The sequence below is a fragment of the Gadus morhua genome, chromosome 10 (assembly GCF_902167405.1).
Source record: "Gadus morhua chromosome 10, gadMor3.0, whole genome shotgun sequence".
In the NCBI taxonomy this organism is placed as follows: Eukaryota; Metazoa; Chordata; class Actinopteri; order Gadiformes; family Gadidae; genus Gadus; species Gadus morhua.
In genome coordinates, this window is record NC_044057.1 from 17,721,167 (window position 1) to 17,739,915 (window position 18,749).

Here is an 18,749-nt window from a genome sequence, read left to right on the forward strand (position 1 = left end):
ATTTTATTTTGTTAAAATTGTTCCCCCATATCGAGGAGGGGGATGACTCAAGCATAGAGGTATGCAGTTGCCACACTTTCTTAAGACAAAGCAAGTGAACTAGTGAGAACAGATCAAATTGATTATGATGTAAACATGAATAGCTCTTGATTTTGAGTAATTTTTCCTAATCAAGCCTTCATATCAACACAAGACAGCTTAAAGAGCCAATTCTCTTCAGGTTATTTGTTATTTATAAATCCTTCACCTTGGGAGTGTGATGTGCCATGCCACCAAGTATTAAACAAGTTTAATTGTTTGAAATGTCCAACAAAATGTTGAAATGGCGGATCAAAAGTTTCACAACCAACATATTGTATCACATTGCAATTTAAGGTATAAGGAAACTCATTTCGATTTTATTAAGAAGTTACATAAATATTTTAAATAATATAGGAAGTAGGGGGCCATTGGAAGTTTAGATGTAAGCATGTTAAGAAGCTTAAAATATATTAGATGACCCCAACATATCCTATTACAATGTTGTAAAACTTAAAGTACCATTGCTTGTTAGTTTTGTCTCGCTGTCTATATTTCATATAGTATTTCATTGCAGTGCATGATTTTGACAGTGGAGTCGAACAGACTTGATTGCATTTGCAGTATTTGCTTTTTCTCTTGTCAGGAACACCCATTCAACATAGCCTACCTTCTTAAATTCGCCCAATGTAAATATTGAATCACTAGCAAACCCTATTTATTGGTACTATAATTGAATGAATGTATTAGGAATGGAAATTTTAATTGAAAGGCTACTATACTAGGCTGTAGGCTACTTTAACTACTGTAGAGTGTGAATACATTACATAGTATTATATTTTTTGCATTAACCTCGCACTCTTTTAAACTCCCCAGCCTGGTTTCTAGAAGGTATTATTTGAGGTCTGACAACTTTGTAACTGAGACGTGTTGTGTTTTTTTTTAGACACATGTAAGAGTTTAAGACTTTATTTCCATACTAATGTGAAACAAAAGTCCATGATAATATTATTAATTTGAAAATGGATACTGTGATCTTTCCCTGACACCATGAAGAAGCTACAGGAAATTGTCCACATACCAGTCTAAACAGAGAGACAGCTTCCTAGACATGACACCCCATCTCTGTCCTTTCAAGACGTTCATACCATGTGTGCCCATCTCTTCCTGGCCAGAACAGGAACAAGATATGTGTGCTATGTAAGACCGCACAAAAAAACTCATAGAATCTTTTATTCAGTGCAGTTTGTATACAATTGGAAAATGTTGTCATTTTATATTATGTTTTGTCCATTTGACCAAGTATTCTAATTTTATATTTCATTCAAAGGAGTTTTTTAGCTTATTTTACTAAACTAAATAGATACTGGCATCAATACCTAAAGAACAAATTACATTGATTCATGACAAATGTACACGTATTCCAGTTTGGGTGACATTTATTTGTAGTACAAAAACCGAACAACAGTTTTTCTGAAAACCAAAAGCAGATAAAACATAAATTAAACATAATATTCAAAATGGTCTAACAAATGTTTTTTCTTATATGACTTGGACCAAGTCTTCATCGGTTCATAGTATTTCCAATAATCAGGCATTGTAGAACTCAGTTCACTGTCAAGTCTTACCAAGCACAATAAGCCTCAAATGATTTAGGAAAGTAACTTTAACTTGAGCTCTCTGAATACTTCAAACGAGGTCAAGAGCCTCATATAGATTAACAGTGTTTCTGGAAATAGAGAGGACTATGCATAAGTAAACCTTTAACAAACATCTTGAAATTATATAACATTATAATATATAACATATTTATTATACGTTATTATGACATCACATTTATTGTTAAAAGGGTAAAAGATAAATTACATAAATACAATGACAGCAACATCTAACTGATGTATATTCGAATGTTGTTTCTGTAAGATAAGAGATGATGGTGGTTTTTCCTAAATGGAGTACAATGAGAACGCAAATCATATCAAATATTTATTGGCACAATGCAGAATTATTCATCCGTCCTTAATCGACTTGCCTGCTTTCTAATCTGTTCATACCTAACGTGTGATATTTTGAGCAGCCAGTGCAACAAGAAGAATGTGCTTCCTTAGCACATGAATGCCAATACATACTGTAAGTCATATTAAGGAACAAAAATATATCATGATAAACGTTTCCGTTTTTACATGTGGTCGCTTCACCACTGCATTTACTGAGTGTGCGCCTTTCAAACCTTGACAGTCTTCAAGTGAAAGGTAAAAGGGTCACACCCCCCCCCCCCCCCCCCCCCCCCTTCCTTCGCCCAAGAAATGTAAGACCCCTTGGAGAAAAACACGATCTCCCTTCCTCAGACCTTCAGATCGTCTATTCTAGTCTTGTTGTTGCTGTGCTTGCCATGACGACCACCGCCGCTGGACCTCGCCAGGCCCGGTGACCCCGGCGCCGACCCCGCGCCCGTACTCTTACCTCTCGGGTCGCATTCCTCGGGCCTGCTGCTGCCGCTCCTCTCCACCGCCAGGTTGTCCTTGTTCTGTTTGTAGGCGGCCTTGCTGTGGTACGGCTGGAAGGGAGAGTCTGTCTCCTCCGACAGGGGGGAGACGTTGTAGCCGGGCACCGGCGGGTACGCCGGCGACACCTGGTGGTGCCCGTGGAAGTAGTCGTCGTAGGTGGGCGCGAAGGGCGCCGCCGCGTCGCTGAGCTCCTTGGACTTAGCCTCTGCGGCGGCTGCGGCGGCCAGCAGCCGCCCCCTCCGGTAGCTGATGCCCTGGCGACACTTGGTGAAGCCCAGGTGGTAGATCTCCACCAGGTTGAGGAGCAGCGACACGCTGGCCACGCCCAGCATGAAGATGATGAAGATGGTTTTCTCGGTGGGCCGGGAGATGTAGCAGTTGACCGTGTTGGGGCAGGGGTGTTTGTCGCACGTGTACATGGGCCTCAGCTCGAAGCCGTACAGGAGGTACTGCGCCACGATGAAGGCCACCTCGAACAGGGTCTTGAAGATGATGTTGAACACGTAGGTGCGCAGCAGCTCCCCCTGCAGGCGCACGCGACCCCGGTCGTCCCGCACCAGCTTTTTGGGCTTGGCCACCTCCATCAGGCCCTGCTTCTCCCCGGGCTGCTCCTTCAGCTTGTCCCTCTGCTGGTGCTTCTCCTCCATGCGCACCAGGTGGAGGATGTGTCCCAGGTAGATGAGCGTGGGCGTGGAGACGAAGATGATCTGCAGGACCCAGAAGCGCACATGGGATATGGGGAAGGTGACGTCGTAGCACACGTTCTCGCAGCCGGGCTGCTTGGTGTCGCAGGTGAAGCCCGACTGCTCGTCGCCCCACACCTTCTCAGTGGCCGCACTGAGGATGAGGATGCGGAAGATGAAGAGGACGGTGAGCCACACTTTGCCCACCACGGTGGAGTGCTCCTGGGCGTTCTCCAGGAGCTTGCCGAGCAGGTTCCAGTCCCCCATGGCGAGATGAGGTCAGATCTGCAGGTCAAAGGGAAACAACGACAGCCATCGTGAGAGAATATTTAACAAAAATCGAATTCTTTCCGACTCTTCTTTCAAAGAACAAACTGTGAAGATGTCATCACTTCCAGTGCAGAACAATGTTGTGGAAATTGAATTTTTTATTCTTCTAATTACTCATGTTTCCAAAGCTGCAATCGTAAATTTGTGTTTCTTGTTTGATCATGTTTGTTAAACTCAAGCTCGCCCTGCCAACTCTTGGATTTCCGATGGTTGTCAGGTAGACCCCTCTGCACAGTGCAGGGCTGGGTTCACTTGTGGAAGGTATATATTTGGGTAGTGTGGACAGGGAGATGGCAACTTCCAGTCACCGGCAGTAAAACAAGACCCTTCATGCCGGGAGCCACAAGTAACACGATCCACACAACATGAAATTAAAGCCCCAACAGATGGGGCAGAAATGGGAATTAGAATTTGTCAAGTGAGACTCTGAGAATGTATTATGCCTTTTAAACACCCCATGCTTCGACGGGGTGTACTGCACAATGTCAGCTGGGAAAATTCAAGTTGAGCTCTTGGCAGTATGCTTTGATTCTGCTTTCTGTACACAATTGCCAGATGGCAGTCATAACATAGTGTTTACTAATGCATGCTTATGTGCTCTTTGTGTATGTACAAAACTTTAGTCACAGCGTATTTCTGAACTTGTCTTTTGGCTATAGGGTTCTTTTTTACATCAAACAAAGAAAAGAATGTCTGTAAGCCCACCATACAGATTCATGTGTTTAATTTCAAAACGTATACAATAGTCCTGATGTGGTAGAAGACCTAATACAATGAACAATTGAGCAGCCCGTTAAAAGGGCCTTCCCACACAAGGTAGTTTGAAGTTGCACACTGGAGACCTTGGCCACAACAAGCCAGTCTCTCTGCTCTGGCACATTGTGATAGTGAACCGTTTGTATATTCCACAGTGGATTGCACATGTAAATCTATAATTATTTCGTTGATACTGTTAGCATGCAACCCACCTTGTCAGTGTTTACATCCCTTGGTGGTGGTGGTGGTGGTGGAGCACAAGGGATGCTCCCCTCCCCGTCTCTTCGCTTGCCAGGGCCCGTCCAAGGCCGACTGTTGGCCCCCTTCCCCGCCGGCAATGTCCTTGAATGGACAGGAAAAGTAAAAGGAACTCCGATCTCCCTGTCCGCAGACGCTCCGTGCCACAGGCAGAACAACCGACTGACCCCCCGTCGTCAGGCCTCGTTGGTGGTGGTGGTCGGGGGGGGGGGGGATTAGCAGGGGATCCAGGGGTCTCAGTTCCACTCGCCAACAGCAAAGGCTCTCTTGTTGGACATACTCACAGGCAGGTCCAAGCCACCCTCCCTCCCTGGGTTAAATTTGGCTCTGGACACACTCTCTACCGTAAACTATTAGTGATGGTCTTCTCTCTTGTTAGGCTGAGCGACAGGGCAGCTGGCCAATGAGTACATGTTCTAAGTCTGTCTGGCCACAAGTGCTACCGTGGTCTTAATTTAGCACCGAAAGTCTCTCCTATCACAGGGGGCATGACTTGTGAGATGAGCAGCCATTTGCGTCCGCAAGCTACAAATCACAGGGATAGAATGCAGAGAAAGTCCAATGGTGGGCAGTTAACTGTCCCAGAAGAGGTTTCAGCCTATCAAATACCGTGTATGATGCAAGGTGACATACATTACAAAGTTAATGTGGTTTAAATGTCTTGTCAATGCTTTCAGACATTGTATTGAATTTACATACATACAGCTTCAACCCATCTATTGTTTCAACATTGCTGGGCCCCTTGCACATGACACATACATGCACACAAATTCACACACACCCAAACCTACAGTGGTAGACAAAATGGAGAAAATAGCATTTTCATGTTTATGCCACAGTAGAATTAAATACACAGCTATTTGCTTAATAAATAAGGGGTACAAATGTGTTACTGGCTTTCTACCACGAGCTATTATAGGACGTATAAAAAAAGGAAAAGGAAAAAAAAGAGAAAAACAATAATATAGCAGGATCACTGAAAAGTGAAAAGGAAATACACAATATTGAAGCCCAAGTAATACTTATATGTTGCATTAACGTTGAACTAGTAACAAACTATAATGTCAGATACTGTAGCCACATTATCTGACATCGTAATTTCAAGAATTTCAAGGTTATTAAATTACATTTTAATCATAACATTGATGCAACAAAAAGACCATCTCAAAAGCCATAAGCAGGCTTGAGATTCAAAAACAACCCCAAAGAAAAATTACTGAAATTGCCAGCCATCTTGGCTAGGACTTTTCAAACAGGCCAATCAAAGAACAGAGAAGAACACACTCTTATTTTGTCTATTCAGTATGATGTGGCGTTTCTTTCTAACAATGGATCCATTTCTTGGGATGGAAAGGAACGGGTTTACACAAGGTTTCCAAGAAATTTCCCATCATACCGTTACAGACATTTTTGATGTGGCATATTAACACATTGTTGGAAAACATTTGACAGGAAATACACAATAAATAAGCTTCTGTTTATATCCCTATCATTCTAGTTTGTTATAATTATATGTAAACAGTTTTTTGGGACAGCACAGCTCTGGTTATGATTCAGAAGGGCTACACAGATTCTATGAACTCGTTAAACCAAAAGTATAATACAACATTGCTTTATCATGTGCATATGGCTTTAACTGGGGATCCCTTTGAAACGTTAATCACATGACATTTCAGTCAATACAAAGCTTATTATTACTTCTAGTAGATAATAGCAATTTTCCCCAACACAAAATACGGATAAATACCCTCATTAAACCATACACCGCATAATAAATAGCATCAACGAGTACACTCCAAACACCCCGATATACAGTACAGGTAGACTTCCGTGCTGCGTTCACCTCAACCTCAGAAAGCGGAGCACCGGTCGCCTTTATCGGCCGAACCCTTTCTAGTCACGGGGAACTTGGGCTTGATCGATTGGCCGGCTATGAGCTGATTGATCTCGTTCTGCCTGTACGTGGACATCTTCTGGCCAATCCACGCCACCTTGTTGTCTTCCTCCGGGTCCCGGGCGCATCGCTGGCACGCCCTCCCCACCAGGTAGACCACCTCGGCCAGGTTGAGCAGCACGCAGACGCCCGACACGGTCAGCATGAACACGGTGAAGATGGTCTTCTCGGTGGGCCGCGACACGAAGCAGTCCACCGTGTTGGGGCACGGGAAGGAGTCGCACTTGACCAGCCGCACCATCTTGAAGTCGGGGTAGATCCGCCAGAAGATGTAGAGGAAGACCACCTCCAGGGCGATGCGGAACACGATGCTGACCATGTACGTCCACCACAGCCCGCCCACGATCTGGAACTTCTGGCTCTTGACGTGCTCCAGCTCCTTGGGGCTGCCGCGGCCCGACCGCTTCAGGATCTTCTTGTCGATGTGCCGCCGGTGGGCCACGTGCATGGCCACCAGCAGAGCGGGCGTGGACACCAGGATGAGCTGCAGGGCCCACAGGCGGATGTGGGAGATGGGGAAGAACTGGTCGTAGCACACGCTGTTGCAGCCGGGCTGCTGCGTGTTGCATGTGAAGCCCGACTTCTCGTCGCCCCACACACTCTCGGCCGCCACCACCAGCACCAGGATGCGGAAGATGAATATGACCGAGAGCCATATTCGCCCGATGCCCGTCGAATGCCTGTTTACGCCGCTGATCACGGCATAAAAGGACCCCCAGTTCATCTTCGATTCCAGGTCTGCGAAGGAGGAGGGGGTGAGGGGGGGGGGGGAGGATGGGAGGGTGGGGCAAAGGTCAAATGCAATGCTCTCATCCGGAGAAAAAAACAGGTTTTTGACACTAAATAATAATGCAAGCAAATCAAAATAAAAGTTGAAATTAACAATGAAGCTTATTGCTTGTAAAGTTCCTTGCTCAATAATGATTGACAAATTAAACTTAATGTTCTGGCCCAACCCTTTTTTTTTTTTTACTAAATACATATTCCATACAGTTATCTGATAGGTTGGCAGAGGCAGTTTTAATCAGATTTACCAGGCGCAGCCGATGGTGTGAGCAGCACAAGCAGTGCCCGGTCCCGATACTAACATCTTCAGGTGTAGCCTGGACATATGGTTAGATTTGGTCACAGTATTAAGCCAAAAACGGAAGAGGATCGCCCAAGTGGTTTGTTGGGTGTATAAGAGCCATCGCCACAGCCTACCACGACCATCGTCACAAGGCGCAAGAAATAGAAGCCAATTGCAGATCATTCACAATATCACGTGGTTGGCGAACCTTGTATTAATACTGTAACTTCCAACCTGACCTCCAGTTCAGCGGCATCTCGGGCTGCCAGAGAATGCAACAGAAATGTGGCCAAGGAACCAATGCAACCACCTCAGTAGGAGGAACTGTTTTTTTTCCCGCTGGCAACACTCACACTAATATTGTCAATAGGAATGCTGCAGTTGCAGATATAAATTATGCAACAAACAATTCTATACCAATATTTATGTTTTATTCAGAAATCAATCATAAAAAGCAGAACAGCCTGACCAGATTTCAGCCTGGTTAATGTTAGTAAAAAACAGAATTGAATAAAAGTTTGGAATGTGGGGTTTTACCTTCAGCTGTGGTGGTACACAAAAATGTGTACAAAGTGGTTAAAAATGAGATATATTATTGTGCTTTTCACAAGCCAAACGGCTGGATAGTTAACACCGGGCGTTTGGAAAATGCTAATCATTCCCCCAGCACTTGCCACTGCCCTGCACCATGGCAGTCATATGCTCTTATATAAACCATTTACATACAATGGCATCCATTATTGGGCTGCAACAAGACTCTTTAGAATTCGGATCAAACGCCTCGATTTCCGCCCACCCCAAGCAAAAGAAAGAATCTGTGTGGACACAACAGGGCCAAGGCTGACACATTATTTATTGTGTTTGGCCGGGCCGAGACGTAAAGGGTGCCTCTGCAGAGACGCCGTTATAAGAGCGAGAAGACGGGCCAGCTCAGGGCTTTTTGTGAATATGCCTCAAGATGGACGACAAGTCGGATTATTATGATAGGAAGATAGACAGTGAAGATAAAAACATTTTTTTTGAGTTCTTTTTATTTTGTAATTCACACTTTACAATTTCTTTAAAGCATACTTAGGCCGGTAGTACGGGTGACTGATATGACACATTTATCCAATAGATTAATATTGAGAAATATGCAAATTTTTACATCACAACAGGGCAGCTTTTACAAGGCCACATGGTCGGACAGATGTTATTGTTTGTTATGGTGTCATCGCAAGTAAGATCTGACAGTGGTGGCAGCAGCTGTCGTCTTGTATAGATGCGTATGCTCATATCGTACATCGGTGAACACAGCAATACAGCACCGGCAGAGAGGCCCAAGCATCACAGACATACAAAGCATGGGCTTGTTGTTCGCTATCAGATGATCTGCAGTAGCTCACAGGGCAACAAGCGTTCTGCGTCACTTTGGATAAACTGGCACAGGGGGGGCGTCGGTTGGCCTTGACATTTTTGAATGAAATATCAGTGTTTGTGTAAACATGTACAGAACAATAATCCAGTATACACGTGACATATTTACTGTTGGCAGAGAAATGTGATGATGGAGCAGTTTTGACAAAGACACTTGTATTGGAATATTAAGCTTATAATGATTACATATCACTATACAGGCATTTGTTATTCGTCCAGTTGAGTGGCCATCTTTCTGTTGGAAGGCAATATATTCTATATGCTTCCACTATGAAAAAAAACTTTTTGGAAGTAACACTCCAAACCTATGCAATTGCAGAAATTAACAATGTAAAGTCCTTACAAAGTAAAGAAAGATTGTGGGTTGAATACCAACTAAAAAACACAAAACAACCACCAACAAAAAATAACTAAAACTAACCTTCAACTCCCAACAAAGTTTTTTTCAGAACTTTTTCTGTGTAGCATGCAATTAGGTATTTCTGCCAGTCAGCCTCCTGCCTTTTCTTCAGAATGAGAAAATTGCCTAAGAACAGAAAATAAACATAACGTTCAGGATCATCGTGTGCTTACTGTGTGCATGCGCAGAAGGGATACAGGCACACCACTGCCATCTAGCCGCGGTTGGGATCATTGATGCTACTAACCTCTTTTGACTGCGGCAAAGGCTTTCATTTGGTTGAGTTTCGCATGTCCATTCTGCGCTAACCTCAAAGAGAGCGATGCTCCTCTCCTGAAACAAAATACCATCATATTAATATTTCATATTAATATTATTCGACATCTATTTTTTTTATTAAGGTTCAAATACAAGTATGTTTGTTAGCTACTGCTTTTGTCCACATTATTTAGGTGGGCTTTCTGTACACTGCCGCAATACTGATGACTATTGATTCAAAATGTATAATTTTGAACTTTCTGCAATAGCAATAACTTTTAGAACCAATCAAAAAACAATATCTTCAATAAGTAATTTTTTAGAAAGGATGAACATTAAATCGCGATGCAATTCACGTATTCCTTCATATCTCTCTATAGTCAATCGACCTTTGACCTGGGTGAACTTGAACACTTCATCTTTTCAAGGCTTTACGGCTGCTCAAAAGTGGCTGTCCAAACCGCCACAGGACGCTACCTCATGGCGCCCATGGCGCCCCTCTCCAGGAAGAGATGCACGGTGACGGCCGACCGGAGGGGGAACAGCCGGGCGTACAGCGTGCGGTGCTCCACCATGGCTCTGAACCAGGACACCGCCTCCTCCGTCCAGTGGACCCCGTCCAGCGCGGACACCTGGAGGGGGGGGGGGGGCGGGGGAGGACGCAGACCGCCGTGCAGTGTGACAATGCATTCGGGACCGCGTCACGGGGGTTAGACGAGATAAGACCGCGACGGATCCCGGGGATACGAGGGGGTGGGGGGGGGGGGGACAATTACATCCAGGAATCGCTTCCTGAGCCTGCGGTGCAACATGATACGTTGAACCCTTTCCCCAGCCTGTCCTCCTCGCCCCCGTGCACAACCACGTAAACAGGTCTACATCTAACGTTTAGTCCATCTGCAGACGTTTTTTTAATCAGGGACAACTTAGTCATGATTTTTTTATGTCATGCATATAAAAAAGTCAGTTATTTGTTCATATACATGACATAAGTGGAGCAGGTCATCTAGCTACAGGGAGACTACTATCGCTGCCCTTTGAATCAAGGAGGTTCTCAGGTTTTGGGCTGCAAGCTGTAAGCTCTGAACAACACTGCCTCGATATAAACATAACATTTCCTGAGCTCTGTGATAAAAAAAACCAGCGACACGCATGTGCGAAGTCAGCTTCCAGTAAACGGGCGGCGGTGGTGACTCACATCGGCCAGCGAGACCATTGCGGCCTGCAGGGGCAGGGCCGCCATGTCCGGTGTCAGGGGGCCCACGTTGCGCAAGGAGACGGTGGCCTTGTCTCCGTGGTCCAGCCGGAACACCTGTACGCTGATGTGGGTCCCACCGGGCTGATCGTCTGAAAATGGGGGGGGGGGATATATACAAGGCACCCGACATAAATCATTTATTTTTGGCAGATGCTTCCACTTGCTTTGGGACAGGTAGGACAGGTAGCAGCAGCGGCGCTCTCTCCAGTTGTAGGCGATGCAAAGTGGAATGCTACCACCTAGGGGTGAGAGGGCGCTACAGCAGGCGAGGCCTCACCTCCACCAACGCCACATATCCTCAGGACTTGGGCCCTGCACCACTGCTTCTGCTCCGAGAAGAAAGCCATTACCAGGGTCCCGATGTCTGGCACGCTGTTTTCCTCCGCAAACGAGCGGCCTTTCCAGCTGTTTTCAAACGGAGGAAAAGAAAACCCTGTTTATGTGTTTACACGCACGCTAGTTTAACGTGGATCAAATCAAGGACAGATGTGCCAGTGCTGTCGGTGACGCTGCGAGGACTTGTAGACAAGGGAGAAAACAACAAGCGTGGGTCACGTGAAGGGAACGACTCACCCGTTGACCAGGGCCTGCTGCTTGGCCAACACGTCTGGACGCTGGATGTAGAAGTGTCCAGGGGACACCACATGGGAAACCACAACCTCCATCTCCTTGAACGCAACGATCACAAACTCGGGGATGCTGGCGGTACTGTTCGGGAGTGGCGACTCGGCTGGGGTAAAACCACATGTGGTGTTTGTACACTGGGGACTCTGTGGTTTCTCCCCCGGTTCCTCAGCAGCAGAGACCTCGCGGTGACTGTTGTCCACCCCTTTGTTTTGCTGTCCGTCCTGGGTTTCCACTTGTTCAACGGGTCCGAGTGGTGTGACCACTTCTCCCATGTCCCACAGTTCCGTCTCGGTGAGGACCATGCAGGAGTAGATAATAACTCCTCCAGGCTCCACGCGCTTCAACCTGAACACGGGAGGTCGGGAGTCCTCTTCAGCCAACGCCGTCTCCTTTGGCGGGGATTCGATGCACCTGGTGTTGTCGGTCATACTTCTACTTCCACCATCTTTAAAGCTACTCTGTTTTGTTATCTTTGATGGTGTTGTTGACGGAGGATGGAAATAGCGTCTGAACCAGGCCAAATTGTCCCGCTTCGCGCTGGCACTTTCCTTGTGCGTCCGCAGGAAGGTCAATAGCTGTTCAGATGTTTGTTTCTTGTGTTGTATCGGGACTTCGTGTTCAAGTTCCCAGAAGGGGAACTGTGCGTTCATAAGAATATTTGTTGGTTGAGGATCGCTGGTTTTCTGGGACACTGGTTTTGTTGGAAGTATCTCTAGGGAACCCTTTTGACACATGATAATTAGAGGAGGTTCAACCACTACCCTCAATTGGGGTTTCTCCTTGAACACAACAAGCTCATTGCCTTCAATTTTAAAATCAGAAGAGTGATCGGCAGGTCCAGCATCAGTGTTTTGGCTGGGCTGGATGCTATCGAACACGTCATCGTTGACAGCTTTAGGGTCTAGGAGCTGCTTTAGACATTGAAAAGAGAGCGTTGCTCCAAGCACCTGGATCGCCTTGGTTATGGAGCTCGCCAAAAGGACATTGCTTAAAATGGGACCAAACTTAAGAACATCTGTTGTCAAAACGACTTTGTCTGGAAATAGATATAGCTGGTTTGTTATGTCTCCGTTGTCTGCAGGGGCCTCGGCACAGAATTGTTGATCTGCAGTATAAGAAGAAAATACATATGTATTTTGGTCTAGCCTATATGGGAGACAAAACATCATCTAGTCCAATTTAATTTATGTAAGACAAGCATATGCAGGTCACGACACTTACCACTTGTGGCGTGTTGTAATGTAGTGAGGAGATTGTTTAAAGTTCGGCACTTGGCGTCCAAGATCGTCGATAGTTCATCGTACTGATAGGTCGAAAGGGACCCGTTCAGGAAACGTTGAACCTCTTCATTGGCCTGTGTGGGAAAGTCACACATCATCAACCACACTGATAATACATGCTAACTCAACCGGCAGCTCGTCTTCAGGGTTGGCGCATGGCTGAAAAGTTGCTTTGATTTGATTCATTCACAAATCATCAAGACGACATATCTATGAAAAAAATATTTTCTAAACACACCCGGTTAGTGAAGCTGCGAAGTCCTCGGTCAAGTGTTTTTCGGCCATTTTCCAATTCGAGGAGCTTGTAAATCAGCAGCACGTTTGGCTTCATCTTTAACAAACAATCAGGTCCCATTTCAGTGGCGCTAAGCCCAGCAGTCAGTGGTTTTGATGAATGACGTCATTGACCGGTGACAGGGGGCGGGAGGAGGAGGGGGGGCTGGGATGGACTTGCCCGGCTGGACCTCGACTTGCCCATCGTTAAGAGAAGGCCCAACTTCAAGCAGGTAGAGGCGATTGGTCGACATTTACTGCATGCAATAACCTTACTCAGGTAAAATATTTGTTATAACCTGGAATACATCATTAAAAACTTCTTAATTCACGACAAAAAAATAATGTCTGGTTAGATAGCCTACTAATTTCAAGCTGAATGCATAACAATGACAAGCCACTGCACGGACTGCAGGCAGACAACCTGCGACATAATAAGATTCCTCAATGAGTCAGACAATAATATTTAGCCCTACTACGTGTATCTGCAGTGTGTTGATGGAAGGAATGTTCCTGTGAACAGAAACACGTACACTGTGACTAAACGGTTCACCGTCATTTACAAGGTGAATCCATTATCATTTCAACTGTGAGTATTGTGTTTCAAAAGGCACCAGGTAGGTTATAGTTCTGCAATTAAATGACAGCACTATAGCAAAAAATAAAAAAAATGATTGGCTTTAATTCTGCTATATATTGCTCACTGGCCCTTCTGTGTCTGATAAACGCAGCAAAACAGACGTGAGTCGTTCATTGCAAGATATCAAATACAAGTGCTGAATGCCAACGGGTTTGATATGATGATGATGATGGAAGGAAGAGTAAGGAAGGCCAAACACAATAACACACAAAAGAAAGTAGAGGAAACGGAGGGCATGCAATTCGCTACAATGCATTCCTGCGCGGTTACAGCTAATACTATATGCACAGTATTCCTTTCTTGAGTGCTCTCTGCTTGAACTTGTCAAGCTGCTACTTGATCCAGTCAACCTTGAGGGTGGGGCAAGGGGAAAAAAAAACCACATCCACGCAAAGTGAGTCCACCTCCTCTGACACTCCTCTGACACAGGCCTGAACCCTCTTTTCTTCAATTCTATTCTATTAATTCTATTCAATATAAAAATACATGTCTGTATATGTATGTCACACAGTCATATTACCAACATGTACATGAGTAGACAGGGGACAATTTATTTGTACTTTTATTGGAAATGAAACAACCATGAGATAAATATGCTGAGAAACACAGGTATACAATCTCAACGGTCTCCTATAACCAATGACATGTCTGTCCTGGGTGATTCAGTTGCATCAACAGGCTTATATTAACAGTATTTCCTTGAAGTACATATACAGTATTTACAACTATTATCTCAATAGTGATATCCTAAAGAACGACATAATGATAAATAACACATATAATAATAATAATAATAATAATAATAATAATAATAATAATAATAATGTTTGGATAGCTAATTACTATGCAGGATCCTGTCAAGTCCACCAAAGTCGAGTGAAAACAAACAACATGGAAACGATTGTCATCACAAATATGAAGACGATAAGACGCTGGCCGACTGTGACTGGAACTGTGGTTTGAAACAAGCAGTATCCTGAAGGGCTCTCTATATAGGCGGCTAGAAAAACACTCTCGCCCTGCACAGCACACTTTGCTTCACTCAAATCAGGTAGGTTCACCCGTGACTCATTCAAAACGGTCACCCACGATGCATTGCAACAGTCGAAGCGATTCCCTCTGATGTACAAGGCGCTAAGGTGCGACGACATGGCTCTGATCAGAGAAGGGTTCAAAGACACCAAGGCATTGTTGCTCAAGTCAAGTACCCTCAGAGGAGAACAACTCAGACTAACAGGGATGCTGTCCAGATGGTTGTTGGAGAGGTTGAGTTGAGACAATGCTGGCATACAGGGCAAGGAAAGGTCACGGCTGGAAACATTGGTCGCGCTGAGACTCAGGGACTGAAGGCTTCCCTGCACACCCTCCAGCGTACCTTCTTCCAGGACCATGTGACGGTTCCCAGCGAGGTTGAGGTGAGCCAAAGATGTTTTCTCGAAAGTGTTGGCGTAGAGCACCTGTATGCCATTGTCCTCAAGGTTCAGGTGCTTAAGAGTCTTTATTTGTCTGAAGGCAACACAAGACATGTTGTGTCTGCCGAGTGCGTGCTGATCGGATTTGTTCCGTCCCAACCCATTTCCAGGTGGACATGGTTTCACTGAGTTTGCTTGTAAGTTTAATGTCTCAAGTTTTGGTAAGGCCTTGAAAAAGAGTGGGGTAATGTATCTTAGGCTATTCTTCTGCAAGTCTAGGTGCCTCAGGGATGGGAATAATCGCCGGTAATTATATCCCAATTGGCCAGGCTTTGTAATATTAAGTTCAATATTTTGCAGACAATTCCTACTAAAGTTTAAGGTTTCTAAAGAGGTGAGAAGGCTTAACGTTTCAAAGGGTACCGACCTGAAATGGTTGCTGCTCAGGTCAATGTAAATCAATGGCATTATTCTCCAGTTAGAGAATATTTCGTGATACTTTGTATTGGCTTTCCCGATAACAATCTCTTTATAAACAGATCTGGCCTCTGAGATCATTGTTGCCTCTGAATTCAAAGCTCCAATCATGTTATTTTGTAAATAAAGATATCTCAAATGGATGAACTTTGGAACAATGGGGAAATAAAATAGTTTATTGTCACTCAGGTCTAGGATTTCTAGTCTGAATAACTCTTCGTCTTGCCGTGTCATGAAGAACTCTATTGAATTTTGACTGAGATTCAAGTAGTTCACTTGATGCAATTGAAAATCACAGATATGTGCCAAATTATTTTGGGACAAGTCGAGTGTCTCTAATCGCATAAGCGGTTCAAATGTTCCCGGTTCTATGTCTCTTATCAGATTATTGGCCGCGATAATGGTCTTTAGTCCTTGGCATTCTTTGAACGTGTTGTGCGTGAGTGCCGTGATGCCGTTGCCAGTGAGGTCAAGATGAATCAGGGAGAATTTGTTTTGGAGGTAGAGTTCCACCGCTTCGTCGTTCAAGTTGTTCAGAGATATGTCCAAACGCCTCAGCCCGCCAATGGATCGGAGGGCTCTGCCGTTCCTGCCAACGTTGTTGTACAGAGCGTTTTTGGACAGATTCAGCGCTTCAAGTTGGGCCAGGTTTATGAAGGCCTCTTCAGCGATGAGATCCAGCTGGTTGTAACTCAAGTCAAGCTGTTGCAGGTGTGGCAGACCAAGTGTGTGCAACTGTCTGATGAAGCTTTTGGACAGGTCCAATCTTCTCAGCTTCATATCCATTTTCAGAGGAGTAGTATGGCGGGCCTGCCTGTTCCAAGGCTGCCACTATAAACGAGCAGAAGAAGAATTAATAGTTGCAGAACATCAAATGAGGAATGCGTATTATCATCAGGCTCCTGAACCAATACAAAACACACTTTCCCAGGTGGAGGACTACACAAGAGAATATATTATCACTGAAAAACAATAAGACAGGAAAAGTCGAAAAGAAACAGTTTTCAGCCAGCGCCTACCTTTTCATCGTGATATAACAGAGAAATCCCATGGACGGCTTGGCCAAAGAACCATAGCAGCAAGAACTGGAAGAATATATGTCTGAGCATTATCGTTTCCCTGCAGCTGTTGTTTTACTGTACCAGTACTACCGCTGTCTGGCTGAACATCCACAAACACACACATCCACACGCACACACACGCGCACACACGCGCACACACACCCACGCAAGCACACCCTCATGCACACATAGGCATGCACACATGGCCACACACACACACACACACACACACACACACACACACACACACACACACACACACACACACACACACACACACACACACACACACACAATTATTTATAGATGTAAACCATGAAAGAAACACAGCTGTGGACAACAGTCTTTGTGGATGGCATGTTTACAGAATAAAGATGTTATCAATGACATGTTATGTTTTAGAAATTACCTAGAATAAAAATTGACATTACTTTTAGGAATTGCTTTTGCCAAATTCCATGGACTTAACTTACAACAATATTGATTTACAAAGAGTTCAGTATGACTGTTTTAGTTCCTGATTAATTCTTAGGAATATGGAAACACTTAAATAGAGAAGAGGAACAAATAAAGAGAAACAGCAGAGGTGGAGGGAAGTTATAATAATAAATAAATAATAAGGACAAGCGGAAACATAAGGTGATGAAAGAAGCTTGTTAAACACACAACACAGTGACAGTCGACAACGACAGACGTTCCTAAAAAAGATACGACATGACAGGGCCTTTCAGACTAAAAGTATTATTAACATGTAGCTGTCAACTCAACGTTTGCCAAATTGTTTCAGAAAACTAATTCAGCGTCTAATACTGGATGAACGCAGAGTCAATGAGACGTTATCTAATGGAGTTTTCCTGTTGCTGTCACTTGTTACTATATCACTGAGTACCAGACGCCAAGGTCTGTGCTTCTCACTTCCTGTAAAAGGAGTGCCATCCTTATTATTGTTAGCATTTCAGCTCATAATCGTGGATGAGGCGTTAACTGACGATAGGACAATAGACTGTGCCAATAGTAAGCCCAGCATGATTAAGGAAAACACTTTTCAGACTTGTCAGACTCCAGAGTAGCTGCTTTATTCCACTGCAACTCTCACAGTAGTGCAGCATCTTTATGGAACTTATTGCCCCAGTCAAATACTATTTGTGTGGTGAGCTTGAAATGTGATATTTACTAGCTCGTAAAGAGTTGAGATGTCGACACAAAGCTTGTCTAAACACCTCATATCCGTCTCCTCTGACAACAACTCGGCTCTCACATCGTGAAATGGGCCTCGGTCTGTTTTGGTGTGCTGCAAGCCACCAAGGGGTCTCTGCTCCTTTTCCTGTGAGAACAGGCAAGGCAGACATAAGTGCGGCTTTAATGACAGACGCTCCTAATAACAATAGCCCGAAGGTATGAGATAAGCTTGACCTCTTAAACACACGATGTTAGTATTGGCCGTAGGCTGCGGTGATGACTGTGAAAATAAACATACATAGTGCACTTTTGATGGCCTCACTTCTAGATTAGATTTAAAGTAATGCACACTTTTTCATCTCTCAACTGACCACCCTGTCTCCCCCACCTGACTTTATTTTTCTCCATTTTTCTTTCATTTCGTTGGGAAAGGGGCGCAACTTGGAACTCCTCAGAGAAAACACAGAGACAAGATTTATTATTGCAGCGCTATCCAAGTGCCGGATAACGGCAACGAGTCTCAGTAGTACAGTGTCCAAGATGACTCCATACTCCGTAATCAGTGACATACCACACTTGTCTGTTCTCTCTCATCACCCCATCACGAAGTTCTCAAAACTTCTGATTCAATTATATAACGAGATCCCCCCAGAGTTTGTCTTCTATTCATTCTCCGACATGCTGGCAGTGTAAATCAAGGAAGGATTAAATGGAGCATAAACACTGTGTACTGATAGTAAAGTGTTTTGAAGGCATTTTGCGGCTTGGAGCACTTGAGGTATCCTCAGGTTTCTAACCAAGCGGTGAGGTCACACCAAAGCTTGAAATGCTCAGTGTCAAGCGCGCTTCCCAGTGAAAAGCCCTCTTCGACTGCTCTTTTTTTTATGGACTTC

General features: G+C 44.6%; 4 protein-coding genes across 5 annotated transcripts; all 4 read right to left on the bottom strand.

The window, feature by feature from the left end:
• Positions 1–1,433: 1,433 nt before the first annotated feature.
• Positions 1,434–5,445, bottom strand: LOC115552778 (gap junction alpha-3 protein). Its single transcript, XM_030369091.1, has 2 exons — positions 4,507–5,445; positions 1,434–3,493 (listed from the first exon to the last, which is right to left on the bottom strand). The coding sequence occupies exon 2, from the start codon at positions 3,473–3,475 to the stop codon at positions 2,363–2,365; it is 1,113 nt and encodes a 370-aa protein (XP_030224951.1). The 5' UTR covers positions 3,476–3,493; positions 4,507–5,445; the 3' UTR covers positions 1,434–2,362.
• A 294-nt stretch (positions 5,446–5,739) lies between these two features.
• Positions 5,740–8,238, bottom strand: LOC115552779 (gap junction beta-1 protein). 2 transcript variants are annotated; one of them, XM_030369093.1, is made up of 2 exons: positions 8,113–8,238; positions 5,740–7,244 (listed from the first exon to the last, which is right to left on the bottom strand). In XM_030369093.1, exon 2 carries the CDS (start codon positions 7,228–7,230, stop codon positions 6,403–6,405), a length of 828 nt encoding a protein of 275 aa, XP_030224953.1. In that variant the 5' UTR covers positions 7,231–7,244; positions 8,113–8,238; the 3' UTR covers positions 5,740–6,402. The 2 variants fall into 2 exon arrangements, with proteins under 2 accessions (XP_030224953.1, XP_030224952.1); XM_030369092.1 differs by lacking the exon at positions 8,113–8,238 and adding an exon at positions 7,541–8,088.
• A 336-nt stretch (positions 8,239–8,574) lies between these two features.
• LOC115552583 (uncharacterized) lies at positions 8,575–13,189 on the bottom strand. Its single transcript, XM_030368815.1, has 8 exons — positions 13,053–13,189; positions 12,756–12,888; positions 11,481–12,639; positions 11,185–11,312; positions 10,848–10,996; positions 10,127–10,281; positions 9,639–9,724; positions 8,575–9,517 (listed from the first exon to the last, which is right to left on the bottom strand). Exons 1-8 carry the CDS (start codon positions 13,167–13,169, stop codon positions 9,408–9,410), a joined length of 2,037 nt encoding a protein of 678 aa, XP_030224675.1. The 5' UTR covers positions 13,170–13,189; the 3' UTR covers positions 8,575–9,407.
• Positions 13,190–14,254: 1,065 nt separating this feature from the next.
• Positions 14,255–16,785, bottom strand: LOC115552585 (transforming growth factor beta activator LRRC32). Its single transcript, XM_030368816.1, has 2 exons — positions 16,636–16,785; positions 14,255–16,447 (listed from the first exon to the last, which is right to left on the bottom strand). Exons 1-2 carry the CDS (start codon positions 16,723–16,725, stop codon positions 14,585–14,587), a joined length of 1,953 nt encoding a protein of 650 aa, XP_030224676.1. The 5' UTR covers positions 16,726–16,785; the 3' UTR covers positions 14,255–14,584.
• Positions 16,786–18,749: the final 1,964 nt, after the last annotated feature.

What these genes read in the sequence shown, in the direction of transcription:
- LOC115552778 (XM_030369091.1), bottom strand. Translation starts at nt 3,475, where the DNA reads ATGGGGGACTGGAACCTGCTCGGCAAGCTCCTGGAGAACGCCCAGGAG.
- LOC115552779 (XM_030369093.1), bottom strand. Translation starts at nt 7,230, where the DNA reads ATGAACTGGGGGTCCTTTTATGCCGTGATCAGCGGCGTAAACAGGCAT.
- LOC115552583 (XM_030368815.1), bottom strand. Translation starts at nt 13,169, where the DNA reads ATGGGACCTGATTGTTTGTTAAAGATGAAGCCAAACGTGCTGCTGATT. An exon ending in ATTACAACACGCCACAAGTG is followed by an intron (nt 12,640 to 12,755) that starts GTAAGTGTCGTG and finishes CTTATACTGCAG; the next exon opens with ATCAACAATTCTGTGCCGAG. An exon ending in CTTTGCCGCAGTCAAAAGAG is followed by an intron (nt 9,518 to 9,638) that starts GTTAGTAGCATC and finishes TTCTGTTCTTAG; the next exon opens with GCAATTTTCTCATTCTGAAG.
- LOC115552585 (XM_030368816.1), bottom strand. Translation starts at nt 16,725, where the DNA reads ATGCTCAGACATATATTCTTCCAGTTCTTGCTGCTATGGTTCTTTGGC. An exon ending in TGTTATATCACGATGAAAAG is followed by an intron (nt 16,448 to 16,635) that starts GTAGGCGCTGGC and finishes GCTCGTTTATAG; the next exon opens with TGGCAGCCTTGGAACAGGCA.